Raw genomic sequence first — 23,874 nt, 5'->3', positions numbered from 1 at the left:
GGGGGGGGAACAGAAAGGGGTGAGGGGCAGGGACTTGGCACACCCCAGGCTTAATTGAAATGGGAAACCCAGAACAGGAGCCAAGCAGAAGACCAGACCAGGAGCTTGAGAAGAACTGCCTATCGCCTGCTAGAGATGGAGAATACAAATTGACCAAGGAATATATCGACCTATAAGAGAGACTTCAGTTTAGTGCTCTCTGTCTCCACTTACTGGTATATTGGCATAACCCACAAGTCTCTGGATTTGTCTGCTGCTGATAAGGAAAGAAAATTAATATCAATTTGGAGACGCTGAGCTTCCAACAGGCCTAATTCTTCTTAATTCTACTATGTTTAGGCATCATCAATACATTCAAACAGAATTTCAACCTATTCCCACACAAACTCTACTATGGGGCCTATCAGAAAATGGCTCTGAAAATGCTATACTTCTGAATGCATTTTGCTTGAGCACAAAGAGCAGCTACAGAGAGTTCCTGGAGTATGTGTTAATCCAAATCATTGTACATTTATTTGATCACATTTATTAAATTACAACCAGTTTACACTGCTTTGATGACATGCATTAAAGCAACACTAATATATGGTCTTTTAAAACTTAAAAGGCCTGATTCTCAGCAGAACTCATCCAGGTATGACCAGCTCCTATAAGTCCCACTCATCGGATCATCCCCCGATTTCCAGCAGCACTTTACCTAGATTAAAATCTGGCCAGACCACTCAGCATTATCTGGACAGTGCAGGGGAAGAGTCTGGGAGGAGCCTGGAGTCACCTGGTGAGTAGCTATATTTGGTCCACTAACTGGGATCCAGATAAGGTTAGGACTGCAACTACTGGTAGGAATGCTGCCAAAACCTGGATAAGATAAACAGATATTCATCGTTGGCATCGTATCTGGGTATGGCCCGGCACTGAATAGCCAGGTATAAAAAGCCCACAATGGCCAACATTAAAAAAAAAAAACATTGACCACTGCAGGCTGATTATTAACTGGTAAGCTTTTTCTTATAAGGATGTATAATAATCTAGGTGCCAAATGAAATCAAACACAGCCTCCACACCATGAATTCCTGGGCGGATGCATTTCAATTAAAACTCAACGCAGAAAAAACACAATGTCTCATCCTCTCATCACAATATAACACGTACAAACCCATCACTATAAACACCCCAGACTACACCCTTCCTGTTTCAGATAGCCTGAAAATTCTTGGAGTTACAATTGACCGAAATCTTACACTAGAAAGTCATGCGAAAAATACAACGAAGAAAATGTTCCACTCAATGTGGAAACTCAAAAGACTAAAACCTTTCTTCCCAAGGGCTATATTCCGCAGCCTGGTACAATCAATGGTACTAAGTCACTTAGACTACTGCAATGCAATCTTTTCTGGATGCAAAGAACAAATCATGAAGAAACTCCAAACTGCCCAAAATACAGCAGCTAGACTCATATTTGGAAAAACGAAATATGAGAGCGCCAAACCCCTAAGAGAAAAATTACACTGGCTCCCACTTAAAGAACGCATTGCGTTCAAAATTTGCACCCTGGTTCATAAAATCATTTAAGGCGAGGCCCCGGTCTACATGTCAGACCTCATAGACCTACCAACCAGAAACACAAAAAGGTCATCACGCACATTCCTGAATCTCCACTACCCCAGCTGCAAAGGACTGAAATATAAATCAACATATGCCTCTAGCTTCTCCTACATAAGCACGCAAATATGGAATGCACTACCAAATATCATAAAAACAATGCACGACCTAACAAACTTCTGAAAATCACTAAAATCTCACCTGTTCAAAAAGGCATACCACAATGATCCATCCGAAATACCAAAAACCGAAACTTATACCAGACCTGGTTGAAACCGAAGTTCTACACCTGACTACCTCAACTACTTTGATTTTAATGAACTTTAACGCAATACCACTTTGTCTCTCATTCCGGAAATGAACTCTCTATACTTGACTGCTTAAATTACTCTATCACTTACGAACTGTAATGCATTACCACTTTGTATTTCTCACTCCGGTAATGGCGATCGCCACTACGGCATAATGTAAGCCACATTGAGCCTGCAAATAGGTGGGAAAATGTGGGATACAAATGCAACAAATAAATAAATAAATAAATTTCAATTAGCCACGTTGCGGCAAAGTCCCTGGGTACTGTCAATCATAATTTACTTCTTGCTACACTATCCTCATTTGGGTTCCGGGGCTCTGTCCTCTCCTGGTTCTCCTCTTATCTCTCCCATCATACCTTCAGAGTACATTCTCATGGATCTTCCTCCACCCCCATCCTGCTCTCTGTTGGAGTTCCTCAGGGATCTGTCCTTGGACCCCTTCTTTTTTCAATCTATACCTCTTCCCTGGGCTCACTGATCTCATCTCATGGTTTCCAATATCATCTTTATGCTGACGACACCCAGATTTCTCTCTCCACACCAGACATCACTGTGGAAACCCAGGCCAAAGTATCGGCCTGCTTATCCGACATTGCTGCCTGGATGTCCAACCGCCACCTGAAACTGAACATGGCCAAGACCGAGCTCATTGTCTTTCCACCCAAACCCACTTCTCCTCTCCCTCCACTCTCTATTTCTGTCGATAAAATCCTCATCCTCCCCGTCTCATCTGCCCGCAACCTCGGAGTCATCTTCGACTCCTCCCTCTCCTTCTCTGCCCATATCCAGCAGACAGCCAAGACCTGTCACTTCTTTCTCTGTAACATCAGCAAAATTCGCCCTTTCCTCTCTGAGCACACCACCCGAACTCTCATCCACTCTCTCATTACCTCTCGCCTTGACTACTGCAACCTACTCCTCACTGGCCTCCCACTTAACCATCTATCCCCCCTTCAATCCGTACAGAACTCTGCTTCATGTCTTATCTTCCGCCTAGACCGATATGCTCAAATCACCCCTCTCCTCAAGTCACTTCACTGGCTTCTGATCAGGTACCGCATACAATTCAAGCTTCTCCTACTAACCTACAAATGCACTCAATCTGCAGCCCCTCACTACCTCTCTACCCTCATCTCCCCTTACGCTCCTACCCGTAACCTCCGCTCACAGGACAAATCTCTCCTCTCAGTACCCTTCTCCACCACCGCCAACTCCAGATTCCGCCCTTTCTTCCTCGCCTCACCCTATGCTTGGAATAAACTCCCTGAGCCCATACGCCAAGCTCCCTCCCTACCCATCTTCAAATCCTTGCTCAAAGCCCACCTCTTCAATGTCGCTTTCGGCACCTAACCATTGTACCTCTATCCAGGAAATCTAGACTGCCTCAATCTTGATTGACTGCACGTTTTGTCCTTTAGATTGTAAGCTCCTTTGAGCAGGGCTGTCCTTCTTTGTTAATTGTACAGCGCTGCATAACCCTGGTAGCGCTTTAGAAATGTTAAGTAGTACTAGTACTAGTAGTAGTTTAAAACTCATGTACATATAACTAATTTTTCAAGAGAAACTGGTAGTACACGATGGAACATTCTGAAGAGAATTTTTATAAGGGGGTGACTAGGTAAATGCCATTTAAGGCACCTATATGAAGCCTATTTTATAACGATAAGTATGCACCTACTTGTCTTTCTAAAATCCTAGTTTGAGTGGCTGGCATGAACATTTACACTAGCCTTAGAACTGGTGTAAATGTGTGTGGCAATATTTGTTGAGCACACAAAGAAACTATAGTATTTTATAACCTTTGCATATACTTGCACACTCTGGCCAAACTCCATTCCTGTATGAGCCCACCAGTAGTGTACGTGCCATCATTCCAAAGCATGGACTCCTGGGTCAGTCGCTATTTTATAAGAGATTATTTTAAGAGCATATGTGGCCACATCTACGTGTAAATCACTAAAATACTGCCAAAGTGGGTTTACACTTTACGGCTTAAAGTACATGTTCTGTTATGGGGTAATTCTATACAGTGGGCACCAGCATTTATGCACCACATATAGCGTAAATGACTAGAATGCTGACAGATACATTTGCAAATGTCAAAACTCTACCTGTAGTATTTTGTAAATATGCACATATCTTATATAGGTCAGATTTGAAAGGAGGGTGTACATAAAGGCAGAGTCTGGGCAAAGTGTAGGTATAAATCACCCTTACACAAATAACTTAGAGGTGTATCTCCAGCATTTACGCTAGCTCTATGGTTGGTGTAAGTACTCATGCCTATACAGAGCAATAGAGGCTGTGATCTACAAGCACATAATCCAAACAAGAACAATGCAGGCCAGAGTGAAAGTAGAAATACACTCTCTTTTGAAATCAATTGCCCGACGTGGCCACGTTTCACCTCCCAGAGGCTGCGTCAGGGCCTTATCATTCCACTATAAAAATAAATATAAAAAACAAATAAATAACAAACATATTAGTTAAAAAGTATCATAAATAATTATTAATCCAGTTAAGAATAATTAATCCAAATAAAAACTAACTCAAAAACAAGTATACAAATATTAAAAATATTATTCAGTTAGTATGTTAAAAAATTCAATTATTAATCTTCAAAAAACATACATACAAAACATGTATTTATTATTTATTTGTTTTTTAGGTGTATTTTTATAGTGAAATGATAACTTGGTAAATTCCAGACCAGGCGACGCGGGTCTGCGTCACCCACCTGTGAAAATTCCAAGCCTGCTTGTCCTCGGAGAATGGTCAGTGCTGAATGCTATTCTATAAAGGGTACTCACAGATGAGCGCTCATTATAGAACAGCACTGAGTGCCAATTTCAGTGCCCAAATTTGGGTGTGAGGACTTAAATCTGCTGACAAAAGATGTAATTCCCAGCACCCAATTTAGGCGCACATCTATAACACTGCTTGCAAATTTTAGGAATGCCCCTGACCCGCCCACACACCTCCCATGGCCACGCTCCCTTCTGGGTTGCACACTATGGGATTTGGGCACACAATGTTATAAAATAGTATATAGCAAGATATACACACACATTCAAATTGGTGCCAATGAGTACCGTTCCCTCTAAGCTGAGCAGGAGTCCTCCAACGTCATTGCTACCAGTGGGGGGGGAGGGGGGGGTGATGCTACAATATTGTATTTTAGTCATCAGGGATAGACAAGTTCAACTGAGCTGCCTGTCTCTCACTACTGAAAATGTGATACTAAAACAGCACCTCACACAGGAAGGGACTATAGGCTCAGCTTAGAGGGAACATTGCCAATGATCACCCAATTATTGGCACTAATTGGCTGATTAGCCAATTATCTTGGATAAGTGCCATATATAGAATCCAGGGGCAGATGCAGATGACAACTCTGCCTCTGCTCTGCCTAAACTATGCCCTTGGGAATGGCTACACACAAAGAATGTGTCAAAGTACATATACCCTTTCTTTAGGAGTACTATTTAAAAAATTGTACGCCTTCATAAACATGTAAAATCCTTTTCTGCATGTAAAACAGATTTTACATGTGAAAACAGCTTTATAAAATGATCTACTAAATGGCAGCTGGTACTTTCAAGTCTCAAGTGCCAAAGCAGTCAGACTATGTCTCTGCTATATTTGTGGCTGAGGTTCCAGAAGAGACACTAGAAACACGGAATTGAAAATCCAGTTCTACACTAGTGATGTCTGTTGCCACACCCAACCATGCCTCAAGGAACACCTAGTTAAACAGTGGCTAAATATGACCTTGATTTGGAACTACACAGCTGTATTTAGCTGTTCTGCCCAGAGGAAATGTCAAATCCAGGCATCTAAGCACCTAATTCCGTGGTTAAGTACTTAGATTCCTTTGAAAGCTATCCTCCTCATAAAGGAGAAGTGCAGTGTCTCATAAATCCTTGGAGAAGCAACTCAGCAAAATCAAATTTCTGTCTTGAACAATTAAAATAATTATAGGATTCAGAACCTGCAGAAAAATTAGCTATAGCTGTGTACGTAAAAATATTCCTAATTTACCTCCGTGCTACAGCAATAATAACTGTGTTTTCTGAGGGTTTGGTTGCTCTGATGGACCTAAAAAAAACAAAACAAAAAAAAAAACAGAACAAGCAACATTATATGTAAATATTACACACAGCAAAAAGTGCCAGATATTTTAGCTCAGTATTATAACTTTTGCTTCACTCCCCAAGACACTTAGGTGGTATAAGTAGGAATGTCAGCTACGGACGCAAGCTAAGCTACGAGCTCTATTATTCAATTAAGACTATTCAAGCATCTTTTTCACTTGTCAGCTGATATCATTCTACAGCATCAATTAAAAACCTAATTACATACAACCTACTAAATAAACATTGTTCCCGGCCTCTTGTCGGGTATATTCGCCATACACACAAAAAAATATCTTACAACAAATAACAGAATGGGGTCTTAACACATTTTTAACATAAATAGCACATTAATTGAAAACTGAGATGCCATAAATAAATGTAATATTTCAAAAGTATATACAGCAAACTGTAATAGGTATTTTGGCACTGTGCACTAAAGAATTTTACAAGGAACTTGAATGTGTAGAATGCTCCAGAATACACACACATAAAATAAGGCCCTCCAAAAACATAACACCTGTTTTTATAGAAACGATGAGAAGGGATCCCCAAACGTAAGAAGAATGGTTGAGGATCTGGCACTTAAAAATGAATCTATAAAGGGAAATCAGAAACCTATTTTAATCTACTGGTTGTGACTTGAATGAACCCTGTGTCACTAGTGATGTGCAATATAGCTAAATGATTTGAACAGTGCTCAGAACTAGGTGCATGAGATAAGCTATAGGACAGCTTGTAATATCAACACCCCTTTCACCATCATCGCACTGACAGCCCTCCCTTACCTGCCTGGAAAATACTAATATTCAATTCTTCAATTAGAGCTAAAACAGCACACTGCTATATGAGATGATAACGATACTTAACTCTGCCGTTGGAAGTGCTGGGTGCGATCGGGGTTGAGTAAGCTGCTCATCTATGCTTAACCTCATTTCATTTTTTACTTTTTCTTTTGCTGGTGTGGTTAGCTAGTGTGGTTATTCGTGATAAACCATAGTGCTTGCTTCCACGCTCTCAACATGAGTTCGCATGTTTCGCCTACTTGCATCCTCAGGAGAACGAAATCTAAACACTGATTTTATATATTCATGTTTAGATTTCGTTCTCCTGAGGACGCCAGTAGGCGAAACATGTGAACGCGTGTTGAGAGCATGGAAGCAAGCACTATGGTTTATCACGAATAACAACACTGTATAACCACACCAGCTAACCACATCAGCAAAAGAGCTGGGGAGATACGATCTGAGCAAGCTATGCCCAATATAAGCTGAACAGCCACATGCAACACCAACTTATTCAAAAGTTAGCCAGTAAATTTCAGATGTAAGAGGAAGTTTGTGAAAATGCCACACATTGCTGCTGTTAAAAGTTTGACATGATTACAGATTAGATGCCTAACTAATTTCAATAATAACAAAGATAAAGCATTTTGTTAATATACAGTATTACTGCTTGCCATATTTGCTTCTAAAATATTGAATAGTAAGCTATCTGTACTATGGAGGTTTAATGTACATATTTTCATTAGTTGGCAGGGGAATGCATGAAAGAAAATGAAACACTTACAAAATTCTTTAGTAGGACTAGTAAATGGAAGACAGCACCAATTAGGTCAGGGATTTCCATCACATTTTACAAGCAAATGGATTACAAATCTTTAGAACAATATTCTCATTATGGTGAAATTTATTCATACCTGTTAATCTCTTTTCCTTGAGTTTTACTAGACCAATCCAGACCAGCGGGCTGTATCCCCCTACCAGCGTATAGAGATACAGATTCCGTGGAAGCATGATAATGCTGCCATGTGAATTTTTGGTAGCTGAGAGCCAGAACCTGCCCCAAGCCCCTCTGCAAGAACTCTTGAATAGTTGGCATCTCTGCTCATCAGAAGGAGAGCATCCCCTCTTATGCTTAGAGTACCAACGCTCAAAAACCTGCCAGACTCACACATATACCAAGGATATAGACTGTCTCTGAGCAGGACAGAGATGAGCCAGATGGGATCTGGGTCTTCCATCACAACCAGGCCCTACTTGAGAATTCCCCTGTTCCCATGAGAGTGGGCATGGGGGACCCACCAGCAGCCAATTCAAAGCCACCAGGATCACCAGAAAGAGACACAACCCCACAGAGAACTCTGCTGACCATGAGAAAGAAAGGAAACAAGTAATGAGGTTCTTGCTGTGATTAGGGCTACAAGAGGGTGTCTTCCTGCGACTGGAGGGAACATTTTACATTCCTTTGCAACACCATCAGGTTGAAGCACATGGAGCCCCAACAATTCACCAGGACCTGAAAGGTTGAGGAGTTGAACTCCCACTCCCATGGGTCCAGAGCATTCCAGCTGAGGCAGTCCACCTGCATATTTTCTGCCCCTGCAATATGCAGTGCTGAGATTGCTGAGATGTAACTCCTCTTACCTACAAAGTTAACTGGCTTCTAGCACCACCACTGTACTCCAGGCTCCCCCTTGCTTGTTGATGTAAGCCCTAACTATGGTGTTGTCACAAATCACCAGGACATCACCTTTCCCTTTAAGGGAGGAAGGAACTGTTGTAGTGCCAAGTGAATGGCACTTGTTCCAGGCAATTCTGATCACTGATGTAAATCTCCAGGGCTGGGGGGCCCATTGCCTCTGATGCCTTTCTCAGGGTCAGACCCAATGCTCTAGACCCAAGGGAGTGAGAGTTCAGCTCCTCAACCTTTCAGGTCCTGGTGAACAGTTGGGGCTCCATGGGGCCACTTCTGGACTTGCTGTTGGTTTCTCTGTGGGATTTTTCATGTTGTTACCTTTTGGTTCCAGTTCAATCTGCACCATCTGCTGGAGGCAGAGAAATACTGATGGATTCCAGGATGCAACAGCTGTAATACTAGTGATGCCACTGGAAATGTTTAGTCTCTCTACCGCCATCTGCTGGTAAGGAGACAAAATCCACTGTTCTGGACTGGTCTAGCAGGATAATAATGTAATAAAGCAAGTGGGGAAAGCATGCAGACCATGACTCATGGGAGTCTTTCCAACCATTGCATTTTTGAGTTTGTCCAGTCTATTGGCCAGATTTAAGGATTGTGAAAAGGGACAAATACAAAGTATATGAACCTGCATGCTTATATAGTTTTGAAATAACCCATATTTATAAAGGGCAATGAACCTATTTGTTAGGAAAGTAAATAGAAGTAAGAGGAAAAAGTGGTCACTATGATTTTTGAAAGAAGCAGCCAGAAAGTGAAGCGAAAAAGATAAGAATTCATAAGCCACAAGAGATCACAGAACAAGAAAGTCATGCAACAATATCCAGAAAAGCTAAGTGAAACTGGCACAGTAGCCAGGAAAGCAAATCTAGAAATGGAAGAAAACATAGCCAATGCTGTAAAACGTGGACAACCTTTTTTTTTTTTTTTTTAGAGGCAGGAGGAAATGAAAAAGTGGCATTGAGACTCAAAAGAGGAGGAGGAATATATAGAGGCTGATGAGGCAAAAGCGAAATTGCTCAAAAAATATTGCTGTTGTATATTCACTGTGGAAGGCCCAAGAGTTGGGCTGCAGAAGATGGACTGAGAGAGGAATGGAAGGGACATAGATCTTGAACAGTTTTCAGAACGATGCATTCATGAGGAGCTATCTAGAAGCAGAAAAGTAAGGAGACCAGAAGGAATATTTCCAAGGGTAATAAAAGAACTTAGGGAGGTTCTGGCAGCTTTTCAATGCTTCTTTATAGTTAGGAGTGGTCTCAGGTGGACTGGAGATGGGTGGATGTGGTTTCTTTTCACAAAAAGTAAGAAAAGAGTTTGGGAACTATAGGGCTGTTACTGTAAACTAATGGAACTGCTACTAAAACAGAGGATAGTGCAGCTTCTGGAATCCAATGGATTGCAGAACCCGAGGCAGTACTGTTTTACCAGTGGTAAGTCTTGTCAGATGAATCTAATCAATTTGTTTGACTGGGTGACCCCCCTCCCACTCACTTCTGTGGCTGCCTTATACAGTAGCTTATGATACTACTGCCTTAGCAGTAGTATAATAAGACCACAACTAGGGGTCAGTGAAACCATTTTGAAGAAGGCAGTCGTTGGGGCAGGAGTGACTGAGAATCACTACTGTCCTCATCATTCCTGGGGTCAGTTGGGGTATGCAGCCAGGCCCGGGGGGGGTGGGGAGAGAGGCAAGGGAGAGGTGGTTGGAAGGCAGCTGATATGGGTGAGAGTGTGTGTGTGTGTGGGGGGGGGGGGGGAGAGCTGGCTGGTTGGAAGCCACTGTGGGCAGGTACTGATGCAGCAGGGAGGGGGGTGCCAATACAAACGTTGGCTCAGGGTGCCACAGTCCCTGGAGTCAGTTCTGTAAGGGGGTATACTAGCGTGCATATGTTCGGAAAGAGTTTGAAATTCTCTCATTCTAGCATAGACCTGATTGAGCAGAATAAATCATGCCAACTTTCTCTCATTTTTATCTTGTTCTTTCTATTTTGTAATGTTTTTAATGTATGTCCACCACCTCGAATAGATGAAGTCTAAGGAGAGGGTATATAAAGATAAACAACAAATCAACCAACCAAACTTTGCTGTATTGCGGGTTTATATCTATGAGCCTCTGCAGCCCTCATGAAACCCCTCCCTCTACAGAATGAAGACAGGTCCTTCCCAAGCTTTAGGGAACCCACTCTCCAACCCTTCAGAACGCAGTTCTTGCTGGCACACAAAATGCCACAGAAGAGGTCCTTATACTTCCTCAGAAGTTTGATTGGTCAGATGCCATGTGAAGCAAAGCTCTGAGTGCATGGAAGTGCTGCAGCACAGAAGGTACAGCCTGTGCACTAGTGCTGTCAGATTCACTCAAACTTTTTTTGATTCAATTTGATTTGCTGATATGAATTGGTTTTTTGATTTGATTCAATTCAACTTAACTGAAATATAGGGGCCCATAGCCTCAGACCTAAGCTAATATTATAACAGACCGAGTAACACAAACAGACAGCAGCAAATGAACATTTTAAACATTCAAGAAAGCATTTGTGATGACAGGTTAAACTGCACCAGCCTAAAATGTCTACACTATCTCCACAATTATTGTTCAGAATTAAAATTAAGTTCAAACATACCCCACCACTATCACAAAAAATGGCCCTTCATGAATAAATAGGACATGATATCAAATTCAAATATATGTTTTCATAAAACAATGATCTTAAAGCTAACATATTGCCAGGAGAAACCAAGAACCAAAACTTTTAAAGAGAACATACCCCAAGAACCCTTCCCCTCCTGCACTCCCATTCCTCCCTATAAGCCCACCTGTTTCCACCCACCAAAATAACACAACAGGATCAGTAGGACCCAAAGCAGACTCATTTCCCCTCCACCAGATTTGTTCCTTCTTGATTTTAAACAAGAAGCTAAGAAATTATTTACTCTGGTCTTACAACAAGGACATTCCATCAAGTTATGCATCACCATTTGGAAAACATAAATGTCATTCAGCTCCAATTCTTCTACTACTGCTTTCCCTTAGCTATCATTATTCCCAGGACATATCTATATACATTATTCAATATCTCTCTTATAAATAGCAGTAATAAACAATATTAATGTATTTTTATAATATACCAATGCATTACACAAAACAAAAAAATTCCCAGAAACCATCCTTCTCCTTTGATCTAGCCACCTAATTCATGTTTGATGTGGGATATAAATATTTACTTATTTATAATAAATAAATAGACAGAAACTCTAAATGTTGAGCACCTGATTCTCATAACATGATGTCTGTTTTAGTGACCCTTTACCTCTGCACGAATATAACACGTGCTAGGGTGTCCCTATAACCAGCCCCTCCAAATGACACACTGATTATGATTTATAACAAATTACTACTCTACCTATGAAACGTTATTCTGTTTTTATACTTCCTGTGTGTACATCTATATGCTGCATAAGCAAGCATGTTTGAAAATATAAGTGGGATCAAATAAAAATGTTACCAGCAATAAAAAAAACAACATGGATGCAGCAGATCAGCTCATACGCCTGTTTGCTTTGTTTTGATGTACAAGGATGACAGCTGAGCGCGGCGAGAGGAAAGAGAGATTAACCTAATTGGCTTCACCTTTTTGATGTTACCCCATCTCCTGTTGTCATCTAACCTTGCTTCTTGCATTAGTGGCTTGGCACGGCTGTCGCCCCCCCCCCCCCCCAGTGTCAGTTCCTGTTCTGGGGCAGAGCCCGTAGCCTGCACCAATAGACAGTGAGACTGGCAGCAGTGGTTTGGGTAAGAGCGGGAGGGAAGGAAGCAGCAGCAGTTGTGGCTTCGGTGACAGTGGGAGGGGGGAGGGAAGCAGCAGCGGCAGTTTCGGTGACAGCAGAAGGGAGGGAAGCAGCTTTGGTTTGGGTGACCGCAGGAAGGAAGGAGGGAGGGAGGGATGTGGGGAAGACCCGAATCAGGACTCCCAATTTTTTTCAGAAATGAATCGATTCACCCAAAACGAATCGATTCGAATCGTGAATTGGACAGCACTACTGTGCACTTCCTATCCAGTCATTAGGAAGCCTGGCGCAGCCCTGCAGAGGCTGCTCAGGGCCAGTCAAAACTAATTGAAATAACCTGTAGCTGAACAGATCTCTGTGGATAGATAGGGCAGAAAGACTGCAACCCAGTGTATGGATGTTTCAGAGCATCATCTGACAGCATGGGGGCAGTGAAAAAAATAGTGGTGACGCAGTAAAATCCCCCAAGCAGACTCATCTGTACTTGGACTCTCCACCACACCACCACTGAAGTTATCCCATCACCCACTACGACCCATCTGGCACTTTTCAATCTGGCCCTTCCTGTGCTGCAGCCAGCAGCATTCCCTCCAGTGGCACAGCTATGGGGGGCCTTGGGGACCTGGGCCCTATCAATGTTTGCTCAGGCCCACTTGCTTTAATGGCTGGGGGCCTGCAATGCTGGTTCTCTAGCGCAAGCTCAGTTCAACAACTGGGAGTGCCAACATCACCAGCTGAAATGCTCTGTTGAGTTTGGGACTTGTGGAGGAGACCTTGTCGATTGGTGGGGTTTGGTATCCCCGCCAACAAAGGTATGCCTCAATGCTGCTGTTGTGGTAGCAGTTGCACAGGGGGGACGGGGCAAAGAGAGAGAATACCTGGCCCCTCAGTCCACCTTTGGGCCTCCTCCAAAATGCACTTCCGACTACACTCCTGATATCCTCCTAGTCAATCAAAAGAGAACCACATGAGAAGAACCGTTCAGTCTTATGTTTTAAGAAGTATGAGGTCTGGGAGGCAGTGCAGCCAGGTTGAAAGATGGTAGATGGGTTGATAGAACTTCTCTCCTGGGCTGGGGAGGGGTGGAAGTGATGTGTGAGAGAAAAAGTTACCTATTCACCATCGATCTCCGATAGGGAGAATGTGAAGCTGAGTAGCTGCAGAGCAAAGCACTGGCACTAACGGGTAGAGGAGAGGTGAAGGCGGAGAGAGACACTGGAGGAGCAAAAGAGGTGAGAAAGTGGAGGGGGGTGAGGGAGAGGGAAACATGAGTCCCTAGAGGTACAGAAGAGAGAGGTTACAGCTTCAGTCACAGGCACTGAGGAGTGAGTTTAAGGTGTTGGTTCTGGTCACTCACATCTTTCAAGATTTATATACCTGGCCCACACTTGTGGGTCCTTTTACTAAGGTGCACTAAATGCTACATAGTCCCACTGAATACCTATGGGCTGCATGACACTTAACGTACACTAATTCGTTAGCACACCTTGGTAAAAGGACCCCATAATCTCTTGATTAATGATATATAAGTGTCACCAAATTAAAAAAAAAAATATGCTTACCTGCATAGTGCTTCTGCATCAAAATACCTGGAATGCCGTTGATCAATAATGATGATTTCATGATGTTTATCCAAAAAGCTTTCTAGTGCAGATTCTGGTGTCCTGGCAATATTACACCTAAATCCTGCTTTTTCACATGCCCAACAGAATCCATTACTCTGGCTGTCTTCTTTGGCAAATACTAAAAGTACCTGGTTCAAAAGTACATTCAAATATATTTTTTAATCTCTAGTTTTAATAAAAAATATCAGTGTTAAGCTATGGCATGATAATAGTTCTACAAAAATACCATAAACTTATTCTACTACTACTACATATTTACATTAATTCTACAAGACATACCCCTCCCTGTATAGAAAAATGGAAGGGACTCTCCCTTCTCCAAGGAGCTTATCACCTGCTCCAGTCACATAGGGCCTCTTATCAAGCCGTGCTAGCAGTTCCCACATGGCAATGTCGACGAAGCCCATTCAAAGTGAACAGGCTTTGTCAGCATTGCTGCAACGGGGACTGCTAGTGTGGTTTAATAAAAGAAGCCAATAGATAAGACAAACAAGTGCTTTCAGGAATGTATATTTCCTTCCATTGGTGAATACATTTCAGCGCTCTTGCAAAGGGAAGACCAAAAGGTGCTGTATGGTTTGCCTCTCACTACAATCACAGGTCTCCAGTCTAGTAGAATACTTCGATTTTGTACTGACTGCTCTTGATCTGTCAGCCTGAGTAGGGAAGCAACAGACTGCCTAAATTTATGTGACTAGGGTTGAAAATTAGAGCTAAGTTGTGAGCCTGTCATGGGAAGGACTCTGGAATCACATTGTTATAGTAGCTAAACATAACTGCTGGGGGGGAGGGGGGGGAGGAAGGGAGATTAAAAAAATATACAGTAATTTAACTGGTACACAGTCAAATACATGAAAGAGATATTCCATGTTTATTTTCCAATACTGAATATTTTACATTTCATTTTGCATATTTGCAGTGCATATTACAAAAAGGAAATAATTATAATCTTCGATTGTTTTACTCAAACACGGTATTTAAAAATAAATATTTTTTACAAACACTACTTGGACAAAATATCTATGGCCGTGTATACTACTGTAAATCTGACAAACTAAATGATTCCTGCTTAACCTCCCTCGCCCCCATACCTTTGTACCAATATCAGCAATAGAGAGTAAGATTTATTGTTCATAAGTTTAGATAAGGTTAGAGGTTGAGGGAGGGGAGGGGAGGGGTATAGTCATCCACTATCTGGCAGATAGGAATTAGGAAGAGATGGAGGTTATTTTAAGGTACATTATGCCCCTGCCCTAGGGTTAGCTTTGTTTTTTGTTTTTTGATTAATGTTTTAAAGCTTTTCTATACCATATATCAGGACATCCCGTACAGTTTACAATATCACATACACAATAATTTTCTAGGACAGACTTGCATTTAACCAGTTATAAAAAAAAAACCAATCCCCTCCCCCCAAACCAGAACTCTTCAAAATGTATTTCTCATGAGCTTCTTGAAATAGTTTTCAAAATCTTTGAGACCATTGCACAGTCTCAATTCAGAAGGTAATTACGGATGTAGTAATTTTGGATATAGAACATTTACAAGATAGCCATGCCTGACCCCTATCAGTACAACAGGATGTTATCACTAGGGATCAGTCTGCCAAATATGGGAATTACTTCCCGAGGTGACCTGGATCAGAAAGCCCTAAGGGGAGGACTTTTTTTCTTCTCCTCCAGTCAGTTCATGAATAGGGATTGTCTCATATATACTGATAGGCAGTGGAGTTTCTAGGGGGGGGGGGGGGGCGGTGGGTGCGGTCCGCCCCGGGTGCACTCCGCTGGGGGGGGGGGGGGTGCTGCGTGCCTGTACGCTACGTTCGTTCTGTGCTCCCTCTGCCCCGGAACAGGTTATCTCCTATTCCGGGGCAGAGGGAGCATGGAAACGAATGAAGCGGACAGGCGCGTGGCACCCCTCCCCAGTGGCGTGCACCCGGGGGGGGGGTTCCTTCGCCGGGGGGGGGGGGGTGTCCTTTCGCCAGGGGGAAGGTCGCGCTGCACCCGGGGGGGTGGGGCGCATCGGCGATCCGCCCCGGGTGTCAGCCCCCCTAGGAACGCCACTGCTGATAGGAAAAGAGAAAATTCTGCCCAGTGAAGGAATTGGCAGCATAAGAACACAAGAATTGCCATACTGAATCAGACCAAAAGCCAATCTAACCCAGCATCCTGTTTTTTGAACAGTGGCCTATCCAGGACACAAACAGCAAGAGTCAAAGTTACTTACTAAGGTACACCTGGGGTAAACCACTGCGACCAGAAATGTGCACAATACTCAAGGTGAGATCACACAATGGATGGATATAGAGGAATTATGATTTTTAAAAACTTATTCACTGAGAGCCTGTGACGCCTAGAACAGGAGCGAAGGCTGCCTTGTTTGGCTCCTCTGACTCCCCACCGAAACAGCCACATATATTGCTTTACATTGGCTGAACCGGGTTGAAAATTTCCAAACTACCGAGTGGTATTGTTGGTTCTCAGGTGGGAAAGATGTTAGAATCCTGAATTTGAAATGTGTTTGAGACTTGCAAGCAAAGAGAAGGAGACACAGCTGGGCACTTGTGCTAAGATGGCGGCTTCATCGGCTCTGCCGAATCCCTTGATTAGTTCTGTTTGGATTCAGGAGATTGTAGCTGAAGTGCAGATGGCAGTGGAGGCTGTCTTAGACCTGAAATTGCAACAACTACATGATCATACAGAAGCAGCCCATAAAAGTTTGGACAATTTGGACTTGGAGATGGATACGCAGCAACAGCGGGTTCAGGCCATGGAGGAGCAGGCCCAAGGTGCAGTGAGGGAAGTGGATCAGCTTAAACAATATGTGACACAGTTGGCCTGTAAAATGCATGGAATGGAGGGCCACTTTAGACACAAGAATTTGCGTTTGGTGAGACTCCTTGAACTTAGTGGGCTTTTTGGAATCTTGACTTCTGCAATTCTTGAATTTGAACTCATTGAAGGATTCTTTTAAAATTGAGTGGGCTCATTGGATGGGTTACCAGAGGAATGTAGTAGCTCGCCCTTGTGAGGTTGTGTTCCATGTTTTTCATATGGATCACAAACAGGCCATTTTGCGTACTCTATGTCAAGGGCAGACTTTGGAATATAACTTTCAGAAAATTCTTTGTTTTCAGGACTATATGGTGAAAGTGCGCTCACAGCAGAAAACTTGTATTCGTATGTGTACTGATTTGCATCAATGAAAGGTCCCACATGCATTGCTTTATCCAGCGCACTTACGGGTTGCTTATGAAGGACAAACACTCTTTTTTTTACATCAGTGGAGGCAGCGCAAACTTTTATGCAAAATCTCCCAGCCACAGTGGGAACTTAGGAAGCTATCTCTGTAAGCTTTGGCCTCATGGACAGTCTATTTAATTTGTAATTTGACACTATTCTTTTTGGGTTTTTTTTAGTAGTCTCTTATTTTTGTAATCTTTTCCTGTTGCTTGAGTGAAGTTTGACCCTGGTTTCTAGCTGATTCTGTTTTTTTTTTTTCTAGTGGATATGTGGCTATAATGTTGACTAGGTATTTTGGGTTGGTAAGGTGGGGTGCGTGGGGGGATGTCACGTGTCTTGGACCCCAGTAGGGTGGGCTGTTAGAATATAGGGAGGTTGAAAATAGGGTATGGGTAAGAGGGAAAGGAATGCAGGGGGTGGGGCATAAGGGAAGCAATGGGGGTTTGGATTTGGTTGGAGAGGGATGGGATGGGTCGGGGTTGTGGGGGGGTGGATGAAGAAGGTAAACTTATGCCTTACCTGATAATTTTCTTTCCTTTAGTCGCAGCAGATGAATCCAGCAACTGGTGATGGGTTATATCCACCTACCAGCAGGTGGAGATAGAGAACACTGAAAACTAAGCAGTGACCTTAGACGTCCAGCTCCTTACCACTTCAGTATAGGTCTTATTCACAAAGCAGAAGTGAGGCAAAAAGATGTGAAACAAATGCCCTCCTCATAACAATGCGGCAACAGCCAAACAACAAGAAATTTCAAGAAGAATTATAATACATCTACTTCCGTAACTCTTCTAGAGTTTCTATTCGCAAATCTTTTTCTTTTTTTTTTTTTACATGACAGAAATTACTGACTCGAAAGAGAAAAAGAAAATGGAGCACGCGGCCACAGCAAAAATGGGTAGGGATCCTGGATTCATCTGCTGCGACTAAAGGAAAGAAAATATATCAGGTAAGGCATAATTTTACCTTCCTTAGCCTCAGCAGCAGATGAATCCAGGAACTTGTGGGATGTATAAAAGCAATCCTCTAAACAGGGTGGGAAACCGCCGCTCTCCGAGAGAGCACCGTCGCCCCAAAATGAGCATCCGCACATACAGCAACATCAAATCTGTACTGTTTAACAAAGGAATGTCGTGAAGCCCAAGTCGCCGCCCGACAAATGTCATCCAAAGAAAGGATGCCTGTTTCAGCCTAAGAGGTAGCTTGTGATCAAGTCGAATGAGCACGCAACTCAGAAGGAGGAGCTCGACCCATGATAAAGTAAGCCGAGCAAATGGCTTCTTTAAGCCACCGAGCAATGGTTGCTTTGGAAGCAGCATAACCTCATCTAGGACCGGACAAAAGCAGAAAAAGATGGTCCTAGCACCGGAATTCATTCATCATCTGGAGATACCAAAGAAGAGCATGACACACATTCAAACAACGAAGACGAGAAAAGTTGTCCGGAAAATCAGACTTCCGAAAAGAAGGTAGGAACAGAGGCTGATTCAAATGAAAGGCTGTCACAACCTTAGGCAAAAAGGATGGAACCGTCTGGAGAGTAACCCCCGAATCGGAAAATTGTAGGAAGGGTTCTCAACATGACAATGCCTGGAGTTCAGATATCCAACACGCTGAGGAAATGGCTACCAAAAACACCATCTTCAGAGTAAGATCTTTATCAGAGGCCAAACGCAGCGGCTCAAACGGAGCAGCCTGAAAGGCACTCAGCACAAGGTTGAGCTTCCAAGAAAACACGGACGCCGCACCGGAGGTTGAAGGTGAACAGCAACCATCAAAAACTGGGTAACATCTACTACTACTACTACTACTACTACTACTACTATTTAGCATTTCTATAGCGCTACAAGGCGTACGCAGCGCTGCACAAATATAGAAGAAAGACAGTCCCTGCTCAAAGAGCTTACAATCTAATAGACAAAAAAGTAAATAAAGTAAGCAAATCAAATCAATTAATGTGAACGGGAAGGAAGAGAGGAGGGTAGGTGGAGGCGAGTGGTTACAAGTGGTTACGAGTTAAAAGCAATGTTAAAGAGGTGGGCTTTCAGTCTAGATTTAAATGTGGCCAAGGATGGGGCAAGACGTAGGGGCTCAGGAAGTTTATTCCAGGCGTAGGGTGCAGCGAGACAGAAGGCGCGAAGTCTGGAGTTGGCAGTAGTGGAGAAGGGAACAGATAAGAAAGATTTATCCATGGAGCGGAGTGCACGGGAATGGGTGTAGGGAAGGACGAGTGTGGAGAGATACTGGGGAGCAGCAGAGTGAGTACATTTATAGGTTAGTAGAAGAAGTTTGAACAGGATGCGAAAACGGATAGGGAGCCAGTGAAGGGTCTTGAGGAGAGGGGTAGTATGAGTAAAGCGACCCTGGCGGAAGACGAGACGGGCAGCAGAGTTTTGAACCGACTGGAGAGGGGAGAGGTGACTAAGTGGGAGGCCAGCAAGAAGCAGATTGCAGTAGTCTAAACGAGAGGTGACAAGGGTGTGGATGAGGGTTTTGGTAGAGTGCTCGGAAAGAAAGGGGCGGATTTTACGGATGTTGTAAAGAAAGAAACGACAAGTCTTGGCAGTCTGTTGGATATGAGCAGAGAAGGAGAGAGAAGAGTCAAAGATGACCCCCAAGGTTTCGAGCTGAGGAGACAGGGAGAATGAGAGAGCCATCAACAGAAATAGAAAACGGGGGGAGCGGGGAGGTGGGTTTGGGGGGGAAAATGAGAAGCTCGGTTTTGGTCACATTTAATTTCAGGTGGCGTTGAGACATCCAGACAGCAATGTCAGACAAGCACGCTGAAACTTTGGTTTGGATGCAAGGTGAGATATTAGGGGTAGAAAGGTAGATTTGGGAGTCATCAGCATAGAGATGGTAGGAAAAGCCATGGGATGAGATTAATGAACCAAGGGAAGAAGTGTAGATAGAAAAGAGGAGGGGACCAAGAACAGAACCCTGAGGTACGCCGACAGGCAGAGGGATAGAAGTAGAAGAGGATCCACCAGAGTGAACACTAAAGGTGCGGAGGAAGAGGTAGGAAGAGAACCAGGAAAGGACAGAGCAAGAGATGTGTCCAACACCCGGCCTCGGAAACAGGCCAAAGCCGTAACTGGAAAAGAATTATACGCCAAACCCTTCTGCAAAACCTCCTGGAGGAAAGTCAAAATCTGGGAAACAGAATCCTTTAATGGCGGCCATGCTCGCTCCGCGCACCACGATTCAAAAGTGCGCCACACCCTGGCATAAGCCGTAGTAGTGGAACATTTCTGTGCTCGAAGCAAGGTTGCAATGACTGGATCAGCATAGCCCTTCTTCCTTAGCTTCGCCCTCTCAAAAGCCAAGCCGTAAGACCAAAGCAGACCCTGTACTGGACCCTGGTGAAGAAGTCCGGGTAAGAGCGGAAGGCGCAGAGGAAGCTCCACTAGCAGACAAATCAAATCCGCATACCATTAACAGCGTGGCTAGTCTGGAGCAATCAATACTACCGGACCAGGAGGAAGAGAGATTCAACGCAGAAGACGTCCAATTAGGGGCCACGGCGGGAAGACTTAGAGGAGGCTGCACTTTGGCCAGGTTTGTAAGAGAGCATCCAACCCTGCGGATTCAGCCTCCTTTCTTCTGCTGAAGAACTTCAGAACTTTGGCGTTTTTCCTGGTCGCCATCAGGTCCATTACTGGTGTGCCCCACCGCCGACAGATCGGACGAAACGCTTCCGACGAAAGTTCCCATCCCGTTGCATCCATAGTAACATAGTAACATAGTAGATGAAGGCAGAAAAAGACCTGCACGGTCCATCCAGTCTGCCCAAGAAGATAAATTCATCTGTGCTACTTTTTTTATTTGTACTGTCCTCTTCAGTGCACAGACCGTATAAGTCCTGGCAGCAATGTCCCTTCGTCAGAAGCTCCACTGGCTCTCGATCAAAGGGCGGATTGAATTCAAAGTCTGTGCTCTTACCCACAAGATTGTATACGGGGACGCTCTAGCCTACATGTTCAGCCTGATCGACCTCCCACCCAAAAATTCCGTGCAGTCGTCCCGCACCTACCTCATTCTCCACTTTCCTAACTGCAGGAACTTAAGATACAAGCTGCTCTTTGCCTCTTCATTTTGCTTCCCCAGTGTCCCCGTTATTGGAACGCTCTGCCTTCAATGTTAAAAGAGACTACCAATCACAGTCTATTCAAGAAATCCCTGAAGACCTACCTATGTGATTGATCATTCTCCTCAGCTGCTTGATCTTCTGCATCTCCACCTTCCTTCCCCTGCTGTTTCCCTCCATTCCCCTCATCTACTTTATTCTCTGCTTTGCACTACTGCTATTATGCTGTACCTTTCACCTAACATTGTAAGCCACATAGAACCTGCCTTGGTGGGCTTATGCGGGATATAAATGTTCACGATAAATAAATAAATAAATATTCTATTTCGTCTTGGTGAAATTCTGTAGAAAAACCCCCTGAAAATCCTGCATAAAATATTTAAGAATTCTGCATACAGCTTTTTAAACATGAAGGCAGCAGAATTTTGCAGCAATTTTTTTCTAATAGAATTCCCACAACATAAAAGCCTGGCTCTTCCATGTCTCAGGACCGATACCTCCGAAGCAGCCTTCCAAGACAGGTACAAGCTCTAATCCTCCAGCAGACTCACTCTCCAATTAGCTTGAATCCTTCCCTAAGCTTGATCTCTCCCCCTCACCCCTGTCCCTTGGTAGGTTCAATCCCCAGTTTTCTCTCTCCCCTTAGCTTGTTTTATTTCTCTCCCTTTTCCCCAGCAAGAAACCTCTCCCATTTCTCTCTTCATCCTCCCAGGACACACACATCCCATACCTCTACCAACCTCCTACTCCTTGTAAAGACACCCAGAGCTCCCTCTTATACCTCCCCACCAGTGAAAAAACCCTCAGCTTTCTTTCTGAAATCCCTCGTCCCCGGCATACATATTCCCACATAGATCTCACAACCCCACCAGCAAGTAGCCCACCATGGCTTGATTGACAGACCCAGGCATACAACCCAACATCGTTCTCTCAACCCCTCTCCAGCACTCACAGTATAACAGCTCTTTCAAATCCATCCCCACTTAGTTTCCCTCCCATAGCATTTTCTGTGACTCTCCCAATACAGCTCCCCAGCTCACTCACTCTCTCTCCCCCTTCCTCGCAGTATGCTCCGTACAGTTCTCATGAACTTCACCCATGCACCTCTCCTGGCTTGCCATCCTTCTCTTCTCTCCACCCATCCTACTAATACCTTCAGTGTGTATATCCTTGTGTGGCATTTCCTTGCCCCCCTCCCAACACACACACTGAGATCCCTTCCCCCACTGTAGCACCTCCTGGCTTGTCCCTTTCATCTCCTTTTGCCCCTCACACACCATGCTCTCTGGCGGCAACTGGTGGCCATTTCTTCTCCTCTTGTCTCCCTCCTCAGCATTCTTCAGAACAAGCAGAAGATGAGGAGGAGAGCAGTCTTCCTTTGTCGCATTGGTTCTGCCTTCTGAATTCAAACTGTGCAAGACACAGTAGAACCTCACGGTTCAAATTCAGCAGGTCAGAGCCAGTGTTACAGAGGATGAGGATTTTAGTCAATGCACAGCTGCACTCCTCATCATTCACTTCTGCATGCCAGGGTTGGGAGGCAAGCTCATTGTGCGAGTTTGCTACCACACTTACTTGGTCTTTGCGCAGAATTCTGCACAAGCTCTGCATTGTGAAGTTGTATAGCATTACCCCAGGAGTAAAGTTTATTATCTAAACTATCAGTAATTGTCTTCTTTGCCATGTCTACATAACATATAGACTTGCTGCTCAGAGGTAGCCTAGTCAGTTTTTCACTTCTATGTTTTTTTCCGGTATCTTCTTTTCTTTTTTGGAGTAACAACCCAAATTTATTGACGTCCATCTTCTACCCTTGACTCTAACTCCCAAACTAATCTGTTGTTAGTGATCTGTAACCTATCGTTAAAAATCGTCTGTAGTACCTGAAGATTGAAGATGGGCCAATGTAATGCCGATTTTTAAAAAGTGTTCCAGGGGTGATCCGGGAACTTACAGACCAGTAAGCCTGACTTCAGTACCGGAGAAAATACTGGAAACTATTATAAAGAATAAAATTACAGAACACATAGACAAACATGGTTTAATGGGACAGAGTCAGCATAGGTTCAGCCAAGAAAGTCTTGCCTCACCAATTTGCTTCATTTCTTTGAAGGCGTAACAAACTTGTGGATAAAGGTGAGCCGGTTGATGTAGCACATCTGGATTTTCAGAAAGGTTTTGACAAAGTTCCTCATGAGAGACTATTGAGAAAAATCAGTCATGGGATAGGAGGCAATATCCTTCTACTACTACTACTACTACTACTTATCACTTCTATAGCGCTACAAGGCATACTCAGCGCTGTACACCATACATGAAAAGACAGTCCCTGCTCAAAGAGCTCACAATCTAAATAGGACAGGCAGACAGACAGAACAACTAAGAGGTAAGAGAATTAAAGAGGTGGGGATAAAAGGGTACAGGGCAAGTGAATAGCGGTTAGGAGTCAAAAGCAGCGTTAAAGAGGTGGGCTTTTAGCCTAGATTTGAAAACGGCCAAAGACGGGGCTAGACGTACAGGCTTGGGAAGTCTATTCCAGGCGTGAGGTGCAGCGAGATAAAAGGAACGGAGTCTGGAAGCAGTAGAGGAGAAGAGCACAGACAA

At 43.6% G+C, this 23,874-nt stretch overlaps 1 protein-coding gene across 1 annotated transcript in view; it reads right to left on the bottom strand.

Moving 5' to 3' along the window:
• PDE8A (phosphodiesterase 8A) overlaps nucleotides 1–23,874 on the bottom strand; it is a 487,954-nt gene that overhangs the window by 177,647 nt on the left and 286,433 nt on the right. Inside the window, 2 exon segments of the mRNA XM_030189604.1 lie at nucleotides 5,958–6,014; nucleotides 13,879–14,069. Coding sequence (XP_030045464.1) covers nucleotides 5,958–6,014; nucleotides 13,879–14,069 — 248 coding nt within the window.

This window comes from Microcaecilia unicolor, chromosome 1, assembly GCF_901765095.1.
Source record: "Microcaecilia unicolor chromosome 1, aMicUni1.1, whole genome shotgun sequence".
NCBI lineage: Eukaryota > Metazoa > Chordata > Amphibia > Gymnophiona > Siphonopidae > Microcaecilia > Microcaecilia unicolor.
This window is presented reverse-complemented; position numbering and strand designations above follow the sequence as displayed.